Source organism: Lepidochelys kempii, chromosome 15, assembly GCF_965140285.1.
Source record: "Lepidochelys kempii isolate rLepKem1 chromosome 15, rLepKem1.hap1, whole genome shotgun sequence".
NCBI lineage: Eukaryota > Metazoa > Chordata > Testudines > Cheloniidae > Lepidochelys > Lepidochelys kempii.
Window position 1 is genome coordinate 2209014 of NC_136394.1, and position 15107 is coordinate 2224120.

At 50.7% G+C, this 15107-nt stretch overlaps 1 protein-coding gene across 4 annotated transcripts in view; it reads left to right on the forward strand.

The window, feature by feature from the left end:
* Positions 1-15107, forward strand: part of LOC140898614 (uncharacterized) — a 90701-nt gene that overhangs the window by 58549 nt on the left and 17045 nt on the right. For all 4 annotated transcript variants that reach the window (XM_073312673.2, XM_073312671.2, XM_073312674.2 and 1 more), the window contains exons 3-4: positions 6420-6610; positions 7308-7505. In XM_073312673.2, coding sequence (XP_073168774.1) covers positions 6420-6610; positions 7308-7505 — 389 coding nt within the window. The remainder of the gene's footprint in view (positions 1-6419; positions 6611-7307; positions 7506-15107) is intronic.

A 15107-nucleotide genomic window follows, 5' to 3' on the forward strand; every position in this document is an offset into this window, starting at 1 on the left:
CGGCCCATTGATAGCTGGGCTCCCCATGCTGCCACCAGCCCATTGATAGCAGGGCTTCCCGTGCTTCCACCAGCCCATTGATAGCCGGGCTCCCCGTGCTGCCACCAGCCCATTGATAGCAGGGCTCCCCGTGCTGCCGCCCGCCCATTGATAGCTGGGCTCCCCGAGCTGCCAACAGACCATTGATAGCACGGCTCCCCATGCTTCCACCAGCCCATTGATAGCACGGCTCCCCATGCTTCCACCAGCCCATTGATAGCAGGGCTCCCCGTGCTGCCACCAGCCCATTGATAGCAGGGCTCCCCGTGCTGCCACCAGCCCATTGATAGCTGGGCTCCCTGTGCTGCCGCCAGCCCATTGATAGCTGGGCTCCCCGTGCTGCCACCAGCCCATTGATAGCTGGGCTCCCCGTGCTGCCACCAGCCCATTGATAGCAGGGCTCCCCGTGCTGCCGCCCGCCCATTGATAGCTGGGCTCCCCGTGCTGCTGTTAGGGGCTTATTCCTTCACCCTCTCACTTCCCTGGTCCTTCTCGCATGAACAGAGAGCAACAATACCCGAAGTCCAAAGGTGCAAACAATTAGATGTTTATTGGGGTGAACTTCCAGCAAGCATGATTCCGGTTTCCTTCATTAATATCCTCCTTCCCAGCTCTGACACCACAGAGCCTTAGCCCTGTGTCCCTGTTCCCATTCCTACCCTTAGCCAAACATGATTCCAGTTTCTCCAGCCCCATTCCCTGTTCCCATTTCCCCTTTTAGCAAAACATGATTCCAATTTCCTTACCCCTGTTCCCTGTTCCCATTTCCCCCACCCGCATGCCCATGCCCATGCCCACCCCCACCCCCCTATTTCCTGATTGACTGCAGACTATATAGTAAAACTTGACTTCTGCGTTGCTATACCTTAACCAATCATGTTCCTGAAATTTAACGAACCAATCCTAACATATTGTAACATGATTATGTACCCAATTATATCCCACCACCTTAATTAGTTTTCACCCAGCAAAATTAATTATACAGCAGACAGAAACAATCACAGAACCAGACAGAGATTATACAGACAAACAATAGCAAAGTGGGAACTATAATGACAAAACAATACAGAAGTGAGGATTTCACATCCCAGCTATTGATAAGTGAGTTCTTGCCAGACAGGATGCTATCAAACTAAGTTTCCTTTTACATTTTCTAGGCACTTCCCTTTCTCTGGAGGTGATAGGCACTATCAGGACAGGATTGTATTCCTAAGGGTATGTCTACACTACGAAATTAGGTCGAATTTATAGAAGTCGTTTTTTTTGAAATCGGTTTTATATATTCGAGTGTGTGTGTCCCCACAGAAAATGCTCTAAGTGCATTAAGTGCATTAACTCGGCGGAGCGCTTCCACAGTACCGAGGCAAGCATCGACTTCTGGAGCGTTGCACTGTGGGTAGCTATCCCACAGTTCCCGCAGTCTCCGCTGCCCATTGGAATTCTGGGTTGATATCCCAATGCCTGATGGGGCTAAAACATTGTCGCGGGTGGTTCTGGGTACATATCGTCAGGACCCCGTTCCCACCCTCCCTCCCCCCGTGAAAGCAAGGGCAGACAATCATTTCGCGCCTTTTTTGTCTGCTGCCAGCCAAAGATGTAAAGGATCAATGGAGTGGGTCAGAACAAGACATAGACCAGATTTGTTTTGGACTCATTTTCCTCCTCCCCTGTCTAGATCACACTGCAGTCAGTCACAGAGAAGGCGCAGCGAGGTTAATCTAGCCATGTATCAATCAGAGGCCAGGCTAACCTCCTTGTTCCAATAACAACGATAACTTTGGTGCACCATTTCTTATTGGAACCCTCCGTGCAGTCCTGCCTGAAATACTCCTTGATGTACAGGCACACCCTTTGTTGATTTTAGCTCCCTGAAGCCAACCCTGTAAGCCGTGTCGTCAGTCGCCCCTCCCTCCGTCAGAGCAACGGCAGACAATCGTTCCGCGCCTTCTTTCTGTGCGGACGCCATACCAAGGCAAGCATGGAGGCCGCTGAGCTCATTTTGGCAATTAGGAGCACATCAACCACCACACGCATTATCCAGCAGTATATGCAGCACCAGAACATGGCAACGCGATACCGGGCGAGGAGGCGACGTCAGCGCGGTCCCGTGAGTGATCAGGACATGGACACAGATTTCTCTGAAAGCATGGGCCCTGCCAATGCATGCATCATGGTGCTAATGGGGCAGGTTCATGCTGTGGAACGCCGATTCTGGGCTCGGGAAACAAGCACAGACTGGTGGGACCGCATAGTGTTGCAGGTCTGGGACGATTCCCAGTGGCTGCGAAACTTTCGCATGCGTAAGGGCACTTTCATGGAACTTTGTGACTTGCTTTCCCCTGCCCTGAAGCGCATGAATACCAGGATGAGAGCAGCCCTCACAGTTGAGAAGCGAGTGGCGATAGCCCTGTGGAAGCTTGCAACGCCAGACAGCTACCGGTCAGTTGGGAATCAATTTGGAGTGGGCAAATCTACTGTGGGGGCTGCTGTGATGCAAGTAGCTCACACAATCAAAGATCTGCTGATATCAAGGGTAGTGACCCTGGGAAATGTGCAGGTCATAGTGGATGGCTTTGCTGCAATGGGATTCCCTAACTGTGGTGGGGCTATAGACGGAACCCATATCCCTATCTTGACACCAGAGCACCAAGCCGGCGAGTACATAAACCGCAAGGGGTACTTTTCGATAGTGCTGCAAGCTCTGGTGGATCACAAGGGACGTTTCACCAACATCAACGTGGGATGGCCGGGAAAGGTGCATGACGCTCGCATCTTCAGGAACTCTGGTCTGTTTCAAAAGCTGCAGGAAGGGACTTTCTTCCCAGACCAGAAAATAATTGTTGGGGATGTTGAAATGCCTATATGTATCCTTGGGGACCCAGCCTACCCCTTAATGCCATGGCTCATGAAGCCGTACACAGGCAGCCTGGACAGTGGTCAGGAGCTGTTCAACTACAAGCTGAGCAAGTGCAGAATGGTGGTAGAATGTGCATTTGGACGTTTAAAGGCGCGCTGGCGCAGTTTACTGACTCGCTTAGACCTCAGCGAAACCAATATTCCCACTGTTATTACTGCTTGCTGTGTGCTCCACAATATCTGTGAGAGTAAGGGGGAGACGTTTATGGCGGGGTGGGAGATTGAGGCAAATCGCCTGGCTGCTGGTTACGCGCAGCCAGACACCAGGGCGGTTAGAAGAGCTCAGGAGGGCGCGGTACGCATCAGAGAAGCTTTGAAAACCAGTTTCATGACTGGCCAGGCTACAGTGTGAAAGTTCTGTTTGTTTCTCCTTGATGAAACCCCCCGCCCCTTGGTTCACTCTACTTCCCTGTAAGCTAACCACCCTCCCCTCCTCCCTTTAATCACCGCTTGCAGAGGCAATAAAGTCATTGCTGCTTCACAGTCATGCATTCGTTATTCATTCATCACACAAATAGGGGGATGACTACCAAGGTATCCCAGGAGGGGTGGTGGAGGAGGGAAGGAAAATGCCACACAGCACTTTAAGCACAGCACTTTAAAAGTTTACAACTTTAAAATTTATTGAATGACAGCCTTCTTTTTTTTGGGCAATCCTCTGTTGTGGAGTCGCTGGTTGGCCGGAGGCCCCCCCACCGCGTTCTTGGGCGTCTGGGTGTGGAGGCTATGGAACTTGGGGAGGAGGGCGGTTGGTTACAGAGGGGCAGCAGTGGCAGTCTGTGCTCCAGCTGCCTTTGCTGCAGCTCAACCATACACTGGAGCATTCTGGTTTGGTCCTGCAGCAGCCTCAGCATTGAATCCTGCCTTCTCTCATCACGCTGCCGCCACATTTGAGCTTCAGCCCTGTCTTCAGCCCGCAACTTACTCTCTTCAGCCCTCCACCTCTCCTCCCGGTCATTTTGTGCTTTCCTGCACTCTGACATTATTTGCCTCCACGCATTCGTCTGTGCTCTGTCAGTGTGGGAGGACAGCATTAGCTCGGAGAACATTTCATCTCGAGTGCGTTTTTTTTTCTTTCTAAGCTTCACTAGCCTCTGGGAAGGAGAAGATCCTGTGATCATTGAAACACATCCAGCTGGTGGAGAAAAAAAAAGGGACAGCGGTATTTAAAAAGACACATTTTATAAAACAGTCGCTACACTCTTTCAGGGTAAACCTTGCTGTTAACATTACATACATAGCACATGTGCTTTCGTTACAAGGTCGCATTTTGCCTCCTCCCACCGCGTGACTACCCCCTCAACCCTCCCCTCTCCCCGTGGCTAACAGCGGGGAACATTTCTGTTCAGCCACAGGCAAACAGCACAGCAGGAATGTGTCCCTGAAGAAAAGCACCCTATTTCAACCAGGTGACCATGAATTATATCTCACTCTCCTGAGGATAACACAGAGAGAGAAAGAACGGATTTTGGTTGAATGCCAGCAAACATACACTGCAATGCTTTGTTCTACAGTGATTCCCGAGTATGTGTTACTGGCCTGGAGTGATAAAAGTGTCCTACCATGAAGGACGAAATAAGGCTGCCCTCCCCAGAAACCTTTTGCAAAGGCTTTAGGACTACATCTAGGAGAACCGCAAATGCCAGGGCAAAGTAATCCTTTCACATGCTTGCTTTTAAACCATGTATAGCATTTTAAAAGGTACACTCACCAGAGGTCCCTTCTCCGCCTGCTGGGTCCAGGAGGCAGCCTTGGGTGGGTTCGGGGGGTACTGGCTCCAGGTCTAGGGTGAGAAACAGTTCCTGGCTGTCGGGAAAACCGGTTTCTCCGCTTGCTTGCTGTGAGCTATCTACAACCTCCTCCTCATCATCATCTTCTTCGTCCCCAAAACCTGCTTCCGTATTGCCTCCATCTCCATTGAAGGAGTCAAACAACACGGCTGGGGTAGTGGTGGCTGAACCCCCTAAAATGGCATGCAGCTCATCATAGAAGCGGCATGTTTGGGGCTCTGACCCAGAGCGGCTGTTCGCCTCTCTGGTTTTCTGGTAGGCTTGCCTCAGCTCCTTCAGTTTCACGCGGCACTGCTTTGGGTCCCTGTTATGGCCTCTGTCCTTCATGCCCTGGGAGATTTTCACAAAGGTTTTGGCATTTCGAAAACTGGAACGGAGTTCTGATAGCACGGATTCCTCTCCCCAAACAGTGATCAGATCCCGTACCTCCCGTTCGGTCCATGCTGGAGCTCTTTTGCGATTCTGGGACTCCATCATGGTCACCTGTGCTGATGAGCTCTGCATGGTCACCTGCAGCTTGCCACGCTGGCCAAACAGGAAATGAGATTCAAAAGTTCGCGGTTCTTTTCCTGTCTACCTGGCCAGTGCATCTGAGTTGAGAGTGCTGTCCAGAGCGGTCATAATGGAGCAGTCTGGGATAGCTCCCGGAGGCCAATACCATCGAATTGTGTCCACAGTACCCCAAATTCGAGCTGGGAACGTCGATTTAAGCGCTAATCCACTTGTCAGGGGTGGAGTAAGGAAATCGATTTTAAGAGCCCTTTAAGTCAAAATAAAGGGCTTCACTGTGTGGACGGGTGCAGGTTTAAATCGATTTAACGCTGCTAAATTCGACCTAAAGTCCTAGTGTAGACCAGGGCTAACAGCCCAATAGCACCTGATTTCAATGTGACTAGTTTGGAATGTGAGGATGTGACCGTTTGCTTCCCAGCTTATGGCTGCCTCTGTTGCTTAGCCAAAGGCCTTAGCCTAAGAACAGGGCCTCAGACTGTCACAGTAAGAGAAGGCCCTTACACCGGCAGTCAGTGATTTTGATTCTCTTTTGTACCTCTATAACTAGCCAAATGATAAGAATACACCTAAATTCTTAGAGTATAGGCCTTTACAGACAGGCCTGAATATCTATATCCTAACAGCTGCCACCAGCCCTTTTATAGCAGGGCTCCCCGTGCTGCCATCGGCCCATTGATAGCAGGGCTCCCCGTGCTGCCACCAACCCATTGATAGCTGGGCTCCCCGTGCTGCCACCAGCCCATAGATAGCAGGGCTCCCCGTGCTGCCACCCGCCCATAGATAGCAGGGCTCCCCGTGCTGCCACCCGCCCATTGATAGCAGGGCTCCCCGTGCTGCCACCCGCCCATTGATAGCTGGGCTCCCCGTGCTGCCACCCGCCCATTGATAGCTGGGCTCCCCGTGCTGAGCTGGTGTTAGCTGCGATGGAAAATGTGCAGATGCTTTCCCCAGTGCGGGATGTCTCCCTCTCCCTCCCCACTCCGGGAAGTGACAACTTCAGCCCTGCTCAGTGATAACCTCCCTGACATGCAGCATGTAGGCCTGAAGGCAAGAGGAGCCTTTCCACCATCTCCAGGCCCTGAGCACCTGCCTGGTGGGACGTGCTTGTAGCAGAGCCTGTTGAAAACCCTTCGATCCTCACTGGGGCTTTGCCGTTGCCAGGACTGAAGATCCTGCGGTGCTGCAGTCACTGCGAGATTGTGGGCACGATCAAAGGGGAGAAGAAGTTCAAAGGGGCACACTGGCACTGTTACCGCTGCCGCAACGGCTTCAACCGGCGGGACGAGGCGGTGAAGCACTTCAAGACCCACTTCCGGAACCCCCACACCACCTTCCAGATCCAGGTCACGCAGGTGAGCACTGGTGTGTGAGGTGGCATGAGGGATCCAGGGAGAGCTCTGGGGGTGGAACAGAGGCGTGGGGGTCTGCAGGGGGATCGTTCAGTGGATAGGGCACTAGACTGGGCTCTTTCCCAGCTCTGCCACTGACTCCCCAGCTGGCCTGTGTAAGTCCCTTCCCCTTGCTGTGTCTCTGTTTCCTCCTCAAGGAAAGGGGCTGGTGGCCCTTGCTCCCCCCTGCACAGCGCTGACGTGAAACCCCCGCCAGAAGCATATTCTCAGAGCGATCTGTGTGGGTAGAATGCAGGGATTGCTGTGCAGGCAGCAGCCTCAGTGAGAATCCAAACCCCTCAGTAGCTATAGGTGTGCAAACCTCCCTGGAAAACAAGCCCTGTCTACACTGTAACATTATCTGCTGCTGCTAAGGGCTGTTAACAGTGAAAGCTATCAAAGATGGTTTAACTGCAGGTCTCAGGTTCAAGCCTCTTGAAGACCCCCGGCTGGTCATCACAGCTTCACAGCTACTGGACTAAATGAACTAATAAGCCTGACTTCACTGGGTCTTGTGTGATTTTTAACTCTCCTACTGTTGAGCTAGTGCAGCTGTGACAGCCACCCCAGCTCCCCCCGTCTCCCCCTGACAGGTGGCTGCAGGAGGCATAGGCAGCTTTCACCTCGATGAATGTTTGTCACGGCCTCTGCCTCCATGCAGGATGTCAATAGCCGCCAGTATTACCAGCACAGCACCGAAGCCCACCCCAAGGCCTATGGTAGCCTCCATGTGTCCACCGGAGCCAGCATTGATGTGATGGCCATAGGCTCGGTGCTGGCCCAGACCGTCCTGGCATCAGGATCTCCTGTCTTCACCACCGACAAGGGGACAGAAAGCCTCTCGGGCAACCCTGCCAAGGTACATTTTGTTACGCAGTGGGGACTCTCTCAGAGCGAATGGTCACAGGCCAGGCATGGGGCAATAACAGACCATGCACAAGGCACTGAGTCTTGATCAAGCCTGGGAACACAGTCCTGCTACACCTTCTGGTGAAAACAAGGCTGGGGTGGGGGACGGTAGATGGCTTTCATGCCGATCTCCTTATGTGTGTTCCGTGCCATTTCTCCTCCCCCAGCCACGCTGCTGAGCACGGAACTTTCTACCATCCGGGTGCAGAGGCAAACAGTGTCTCCCACTGCCTGTGTCTAGTACGTGTGTGTCTCCTCAAACTTTGTGGCTCTGGTGACCCTGGGGTCTAGGCACCAAATACAAGCAGTTCTGCTTCAGCGTTGTCCTGGCAGGACAGCTGGCTCTGCTCCGCGGCCCGAATGCTGCTGCCTTTACTGAGGAAAGGCAACGTGCACACACAGGTCTGTTGCAGGAGGGATGTGAACTGAGCCTGATTCCCTGCGGCAGGGAAATCCTCTTCACAGGGATGGCAGCGAGCCCCAGCCTATATGGTTTGTGATGATTGCAATGTCCTTGAAGTAGTGTGAGGGGAGAGGTGGTCCCTTGTTTAGCTGGGTCCGACCCTTTCAAGGGCTTGGTAAATGAGGACGAGGGCCTGGAACTGGATCTGAAGCTCATTGGGGAGCCAGTATAATCTGTAATGCAGGTACTGCCTTGTTTAGCCTAACCAAAAGATGGCTGAGGGGAGATATGATTGCTCTCTATAAATATATCAGAGGGATAAATACCAGAGAGGGAGAGGAATTATTTAAGCTCAGTACCAATGTGGACACAAGAACAAATGGGTATAAACTGGCCATCAGGAACTTTAGACTTGAAATTAGACGAAGGTTTCTAACCATCAGAGGAGTGAAGTTCTGGAACAGCCTTCCAAGGGAAGCAGTGGGGGCAAAAGACATATCTGGCTTCAAGATTAAACTTGATAAGTTTATGGAGGAGATGGTATGATGGGATAACATGATTTTGGCAATTAATTGATCTTTAACTATTCATGGTAAATAGGGCCAATGGCCTGTGATAGGATGTTAGATGCGGTGGGATCTGAGTTACTACTGAGAATTCTTTCCTGGGTATCTGGCTGGTGAATCTTGCCCACATGCTCAGGGTTCAGCTGATCGCCATATTTGGGGACTGAAAGGAATTTTCCTCCAGGGAAGACTGGAAGAGACCCTGGGTTTTTTCGCCTTCCTCTGCAGCGTGGGGCACGGGTCACTTGTTGGAGAATTCTCTGCACCTTGAAGTCTTTAAATCATGATTTGAGGACTTCAGTAGCTCAGACATAGGTGAGAGGTTTATTGCAGGGGTGCGTGGGTGAGATTCTGTGGCCTGCATTGTGCAGGAGGTCAGACTAGATGATCATAATGGTCCCTTCTGACCGTAATATCTATGAGTATGTGGCTCATACACCTGGTTTATAACCTCTCTGCACCGCTGCAGGGAGCTTAAGTCCCCGAGTTCCCTTGGCAGACAGGGCATTGTGATGTCAAACCGTTCTTTCTCTGGTGGTGTGGCAATGAATTACACCATGAGCGGACTCAGTCCCACAGAGAAGGAGCTGACAGTGCTGGAAGGAGCTGACAGTGCTTTACTTCCTGTTAGGGCGATGCATTGCCAAGGCTGTGCGAAGCAGCTGAGGATTTGAGACTGGCTTCACTTACGCCAGCAGGGGGGTAGCTTCTGCAGCTCAAGTGTGTGGGACACTTGGTGAAGAGTGCAGGAACACAGATACTGAATGCCCCAGAGGCACCCCGGGGAGCCTTTGTATATGGGAGACTGGTTACAGTGTGGCCTAAAAAGTGGTGTGCCTGTTAATGTGGATGAGTTTGCGGAGCTTTAGTACCCAAGAAATTGAGAGGACTAAAGGCTCTAGCTAAACCCAGATATAATGCAGATAATAGGTATGCAAGACTACTCCCCAAAGTTCTGCCAGGGCACCTCGATCCTCACCTGCAGTACCCTTGCTGTTCCAGTCCTGGGTCACACCTGAACAATAGGCAATTCTGCCAAATGAGGTGGCAGTGGTTGTAACATAGACAGTTGTCCCCTGGGACTAGTACAAGATATCAGAGTCAGGAAGTCCTAGAAGCACTGCCGGAAACTGAGCCGCCAACTCTGACCTAGGCCCTGCTTGGCTAATGAAAGATCCAAGAGTATCGTGATCCCTACAAAGGAGACTGTCAACATGTCCCTTGAGGAGGGAAATCTACCATGCACCCCAAAGTGGCCCATAAGTCAGCAACACTTGAGAAACCAGCACACAGCAAAACCAACTTCTCCAACGATAGCCTGGTACTCTGGGGGAGGAATAGCTCAGTGGTTTGAGCATTGGCCTGCTAAACCCAGGGTTGTGAGTTCAGTCCTTGAGGGGGCCATTTAGGGATCTGGGTCAAAAATTGGGGATTGGTTCTGCTTTGAGCAGGGGTTGGACTAGATGACCTCCTGAGGTCTCTTCCAACTCTGTGAACTCCCCTCCCATTCCTGAGCAAGCTAACTGAAAAACACACCACAGGTCATCTCCACCTGCATCTAGACACTGCCAATATCCTGAACCATTCAGACTTCAGCCTTAGTAACGTCTCTTGACCATGGATGGGACAGTACACCCATATTGCCTTTGCTGGGCCTCTCTCAAGTGTTTGATACAGCTGACAATGGAGTCCTTCTGTCCATCCTCAAACACATGGCAGGGAGTTGTGGATTCATGCTGCGGTGGCTTCAATCATTCTCAAGCTGCACCCGGAGAGTTTTGCTGGACACCTGCTCCTCCAACTCTAGAGCCCTGGACTGTGGTGTCCCAGAAGGAATCCAACCTTTTCCCCAACCTGGTCCATATCTGTATGGAACCACTGGGGGAGATTGTGAAACAGTGTCTATGTGAAAGGGGGTCATTTTTGGAAATTTGCCGAGGTGCCACTTAGATTTTAAAGCTGAAATTTAACAACCTAGATTTGCCTACTGCATAAGTGTTATACCTATTGTTAAATGAAATCTAATAGGATAGCCTCTTTTCACTGACGCTAAGGAGTGTTAGCTTTCTAATTTAATGCTAGGTTCTTTTCAGGCCAGCTTTTAACTTAAACAGTATTTCTCAAATCAGGACACTTGGTTACTTTTAACTAATCAACAAGTTATTATTTCACCCAGAACCCCAATATACAATCAGCTGTTTACCAACCAAGTGTAGACACAGCGGTGCTGTAGGTACCTACTGCACGGACACCAATACAGTCTCGCCAGCAGGTGTCAAACCCTAGGGTTGAGGCTCAGCAGGTGCACCAAGGAACATGCAAATCACCAAGATTTCTTCTTACAGGTACTTATGAACATTTTTTTGTACCTAACACATTTATCACCCTGCTAGTATTTCTCCAAAGGGTAATGATATGCTTGTCGTTAAGACACTTTTAAGAGTACAGTCCGTGCTATGGGAGCACATTGGTCCAAAAGAAACAAATTTAGACTATCGAAAGCAATTGCTTGAAGTTATGGTTCAAATCTCTCTTAGGCCAATTTGTTTGGACTTATAAATGAGGGAATGCAGATAGTTAAAATAAAACTTATGGTGTCTCGCTAGAGAGTGTAGACTTAAACAAGATAACCTACAATTATTTATGTTACAGAACAGAAGGGGAAATACAGTCGTTGAAATGAAATCTCACCACTTCTTATTCTCCTAACCCTAGTATGGGGGAGAGTCCTTTCCACGCAGCTGGTCCAGGTGTCCGTCGCATTGGGGATCCTGCAGCTTCTTTGTGGGTTCAGCCAACTTTGGGGTCCCACATGGTGACCTCAGTTTTCTATATCCTGATTTCAGGGCGTGGTGGAATGGGCAGCCCTCTGATTTCCATTGGCCATTTGCCATATTGCTCTCAGCTTTCAGCTTTGAGTTTCTTTCTCTGCTGCTTCTGTTGATATCCAGTAGAGAGTGAGAGTGTATAAGAAATTTCTTTGATGCTTCATTTAGTCCAAGGTTTGCTCATTTCATGGATTGTATTTCATAATTTTCCCCAAGTATTGATTTGATATCCCCCCCTTTTAAGCAATTTATTTTAATATTCCAAAGTTTTACCCTAGTTAAGTGAATATGTCTTTCAATAATTCTTATGACTGCTAGGGTGCAATCATTTACCAGGAAAACAAAATATCTTAGAGTCTTCTAAATCTCATGGACATGATCTGTACATTCTCTGGTTATATCTAATACTCTTCATTTCATGCCTTTCAAAGCTTGTCATATACATTAGGAACAAGAGAGATTATTTACATATGTAAGTAGGGGACAGATCCCACTATTGTGGGGAATTTTTCTGGCTTATACACTACCCTGGTGGAATGGGCTAGCAAAAGGATCCAAGTCCTCGCTCCCACTTCCTTTACCCAGAGGCCTTCCTGACCTTGAGGGCTCCCCTTCCACTCTTCTGTGTGGCAGAGCCCTTGTAACCCCGACAAGGCTGGGCCCAGGATTCCCTTTGGGGCTTGACCCCCAACATTGTCGTGGTCACTTAGGACAGGGGTTAGGGTGTCCCCATTCCAGGGTGGTCTTTCCGCTCTGGATGCTTCCCTGACCCACTGATCATTGCATAAAATTCAAGCAAATACAATTTATGAAACAGCAACCAATTTAAAAAATAAGGAAACAATGGGAAAAGTTAAAGAAAAACATGTAACCCCACTCTTTGGCACGGGGACGTCACAACCAGCGTCTCTGGAATGTCTGGGCAATTCACAGTCTGTTTCTCACAAGTCCCAGGCCTCCCTCCCAGGCCCTGGCTGTGCTGCAGGGATGCTCTGAGTTGGACACTTGCTCTGGTGGTGGCCACACACCCTCAGGCTCAAGGTGGCAGGATCCTTCTTCCCAGTGTAGGCCTCCACTTTGGGGTTATGATCCCCCTCCAAGTCTGGCCTGCAGGACCTCTTGGTTGGGGTGTCTCCCTGCGCTGGGCCCACTGCCCAGGGTCCCCCTCACTCTTCCCAGCTGCTCACCACACCTGGTTCCAGCCCCAGCACTGATGCTGCTCTGCCTCCAGCCCCCTGGGCTGCTTCTCTGGCCCCTCTGGCTCTGGTTGCTGCAGCTCTGGTCCCAGCACTGACCTGCTCCCTGGGCTGCTTCTCTGGTTCTCTCTGGCTGGCATGGCTCTGCTCCCCAGCTCAGCTCAGGCCCCTGCTCCCTTATCTCGGCCCCACTCTGGCCCCAGTTCCAGCACACACAGAGGATGGGACCCCCTGGCCTCCTGACTCCCTCGTTAGCCTGCCTGCCCTGTCAATCAGGCTGACCTGGAGCATTGGCCTCTCTCCATTGCCCCTGGGACTGTCAATCCCTAGGGTCCTGATTTCCAGTCGACCCTGCCCCTTTCTTTTGGTACCAGGAGCTAGCAACCAAAAACTCCACAGAGTTTTAGTAAGGGGCCAACAGTCCCCTTACACATAGAGAGATGTATACCTGGTTCATAGGCAAACAAATGTGCAAATTTATAAGTTGGGGTCAATATCTATGTATATATATATATAAATCAGGAAGTTTGACCTATGGAATTTTCAGGTTTTTGGGTCACCAGCCAAGCTATTTCTAACTGGTTTAAAACCTACATTTTGTTTTTCTCTCCTGTGATTCTTAATTAACATATAGGAGACAATAGCCTTAGGGCACTCTGCGTAGGAAAAGAGCTCAGTTACTCTTGTTTGTCACCTGGCAGGGGCTCTCCTTAGCTAGACTGAGAGAAAAGAATCTCCTCCATAAATAAATTATGGGAGTCTTTGATTTGAGAACCTAACCATAGTTGAAAAATTTCTTATCAAGCAGCAGTGCTTTCCCTTTTTGGGAATTGCTATAGCTTAATTAATGCTCCCCAGGGCCAGACATGGGTGGTACATGAACCCCTCTCCCCTCCCCAATTTGGGGAGGCTAGCCCCCAGACCCGTCACTTCCACCCGAGGCCCTGCCCCTACCTGCCCCTCTCCTCCACCGGAGCCCCAAGTCCTGGTCCACTGGCTGGCCTGAGTCCCAGCCCACTGGCTGCCCCAGGCCACCAGCCGCCCTGCCCCTTCCACCCCAAGCACCAGTCCACCAGTCGGCCCAAGCACTGGCCTGCCTGCCCCAGCCACCTCAAGTCCCAGGACACTGGCCAACCCATCCCAGCTGCCTTGGCTGGCCCACCCTAGCCGCTCTGAGTCCCAGGCCAGTGGCCAGCCCTCCCCAGCCAGCCCAAGCCCACCCGTCTCCGCCCCGGCCAGCCTGAGCCCCAGCCCACCGCCCCAGCCACCCCAAGTCCCTAACCCCTGCTGGCTTTGAGGGAGAGGTTGAGTGAGGGCAGGAAGAGGAGCAGTGTGGGTGGGGCCATGGCCTGGCTGTTTGGGGAGGCTTAGCCTCTCCTGGTCTACTATATCCGCTGCCCATGTCCCCAGACAAGATGTCTCACCTATTGGGATGGGCCTATTGACTGTCATTGCCTTTAGATCCAAAAGGAAACAGAGTGATTGCCACCTGATGGTTAAAAGGGCAGACAAAAAGTTGTCAACAGCATATTTTCAAGGCATATTTTAACTTCTGTACATCTTACAACGGCATGGACTGAGGTGCCAGCCACACCTAGGCAACACCCAGCTTCTACATGACCTTCCCATCAGACACAAAGCCAAACCTAGCTGAAGTGTCTCAAACTGAATCCTGAAAGACCAAGATGCTGCTGGTGGGAAGAGGAAGGATTTCAGAGAACTTGCCATGTTTCTATCACCACCCTCCCTTGAGGCCAACTGCCTTCTGCTTGTCTAGACAGTCAGTGGCCACCTGGATACCCAAACAGACACAGATAATTAAAACTCTCTTCCAGCTATGGGTGGCAAGATAATCATTCCCCTCTCCCATCAGGTTCAGACATAGCGACGGTGAGGCTCCCAGTCCCCAGTTTGATTACTGGAATTCTCTATCCCTAGGTATGGAGGGGACAACTTTTAAAAAGCTGCAGTTGTTCCAGAATACAGCAGCACAGGCCTCAGAGAGCTCAGTGGGATGCTGCTCCCTGCTCTGCACTGGCTCCCGATTACATTCAAGATCTTGGTCGACCCCTTCAAAGCCTGTCATGGGACTGGCCTGAGTTACCTGGGAACTCACCTCACCTTGTGAGATCTTGGCTTCCCACAACAGCTGCTGAAACAGCAGGGACTGTCAGTCTCAAGAGCAAGATCAGTTAATGCAGGAGGGTGGGCCATGTATCTGGAACTCGCTGCCAGCTGAGATCAGAATGGGCATGATTATCGGAGCCTTCAGAACACAAGACAAAACCAACTTTAGAGCTATCTTTGTGCATATGAGCAATGTCGAGTTCCTGCTGGCTGCAAGGATGAGAGGGAGCAATTTATCTATCTCCCTGGAGTGCATAATTTTTTCATAGATTCCAAGCTAGAAGGGACTATTGTGATCATCTAGTCTGACCTTCTGTATCACACAGGCCACAGAACCTCCCAACATAATTCCTCAAGCAGATTGTTTAGAAAAACATCTAATCTTGATTTTAAAATGGTCAGTGATGGAGAATCCACCATGATCATTGGTAA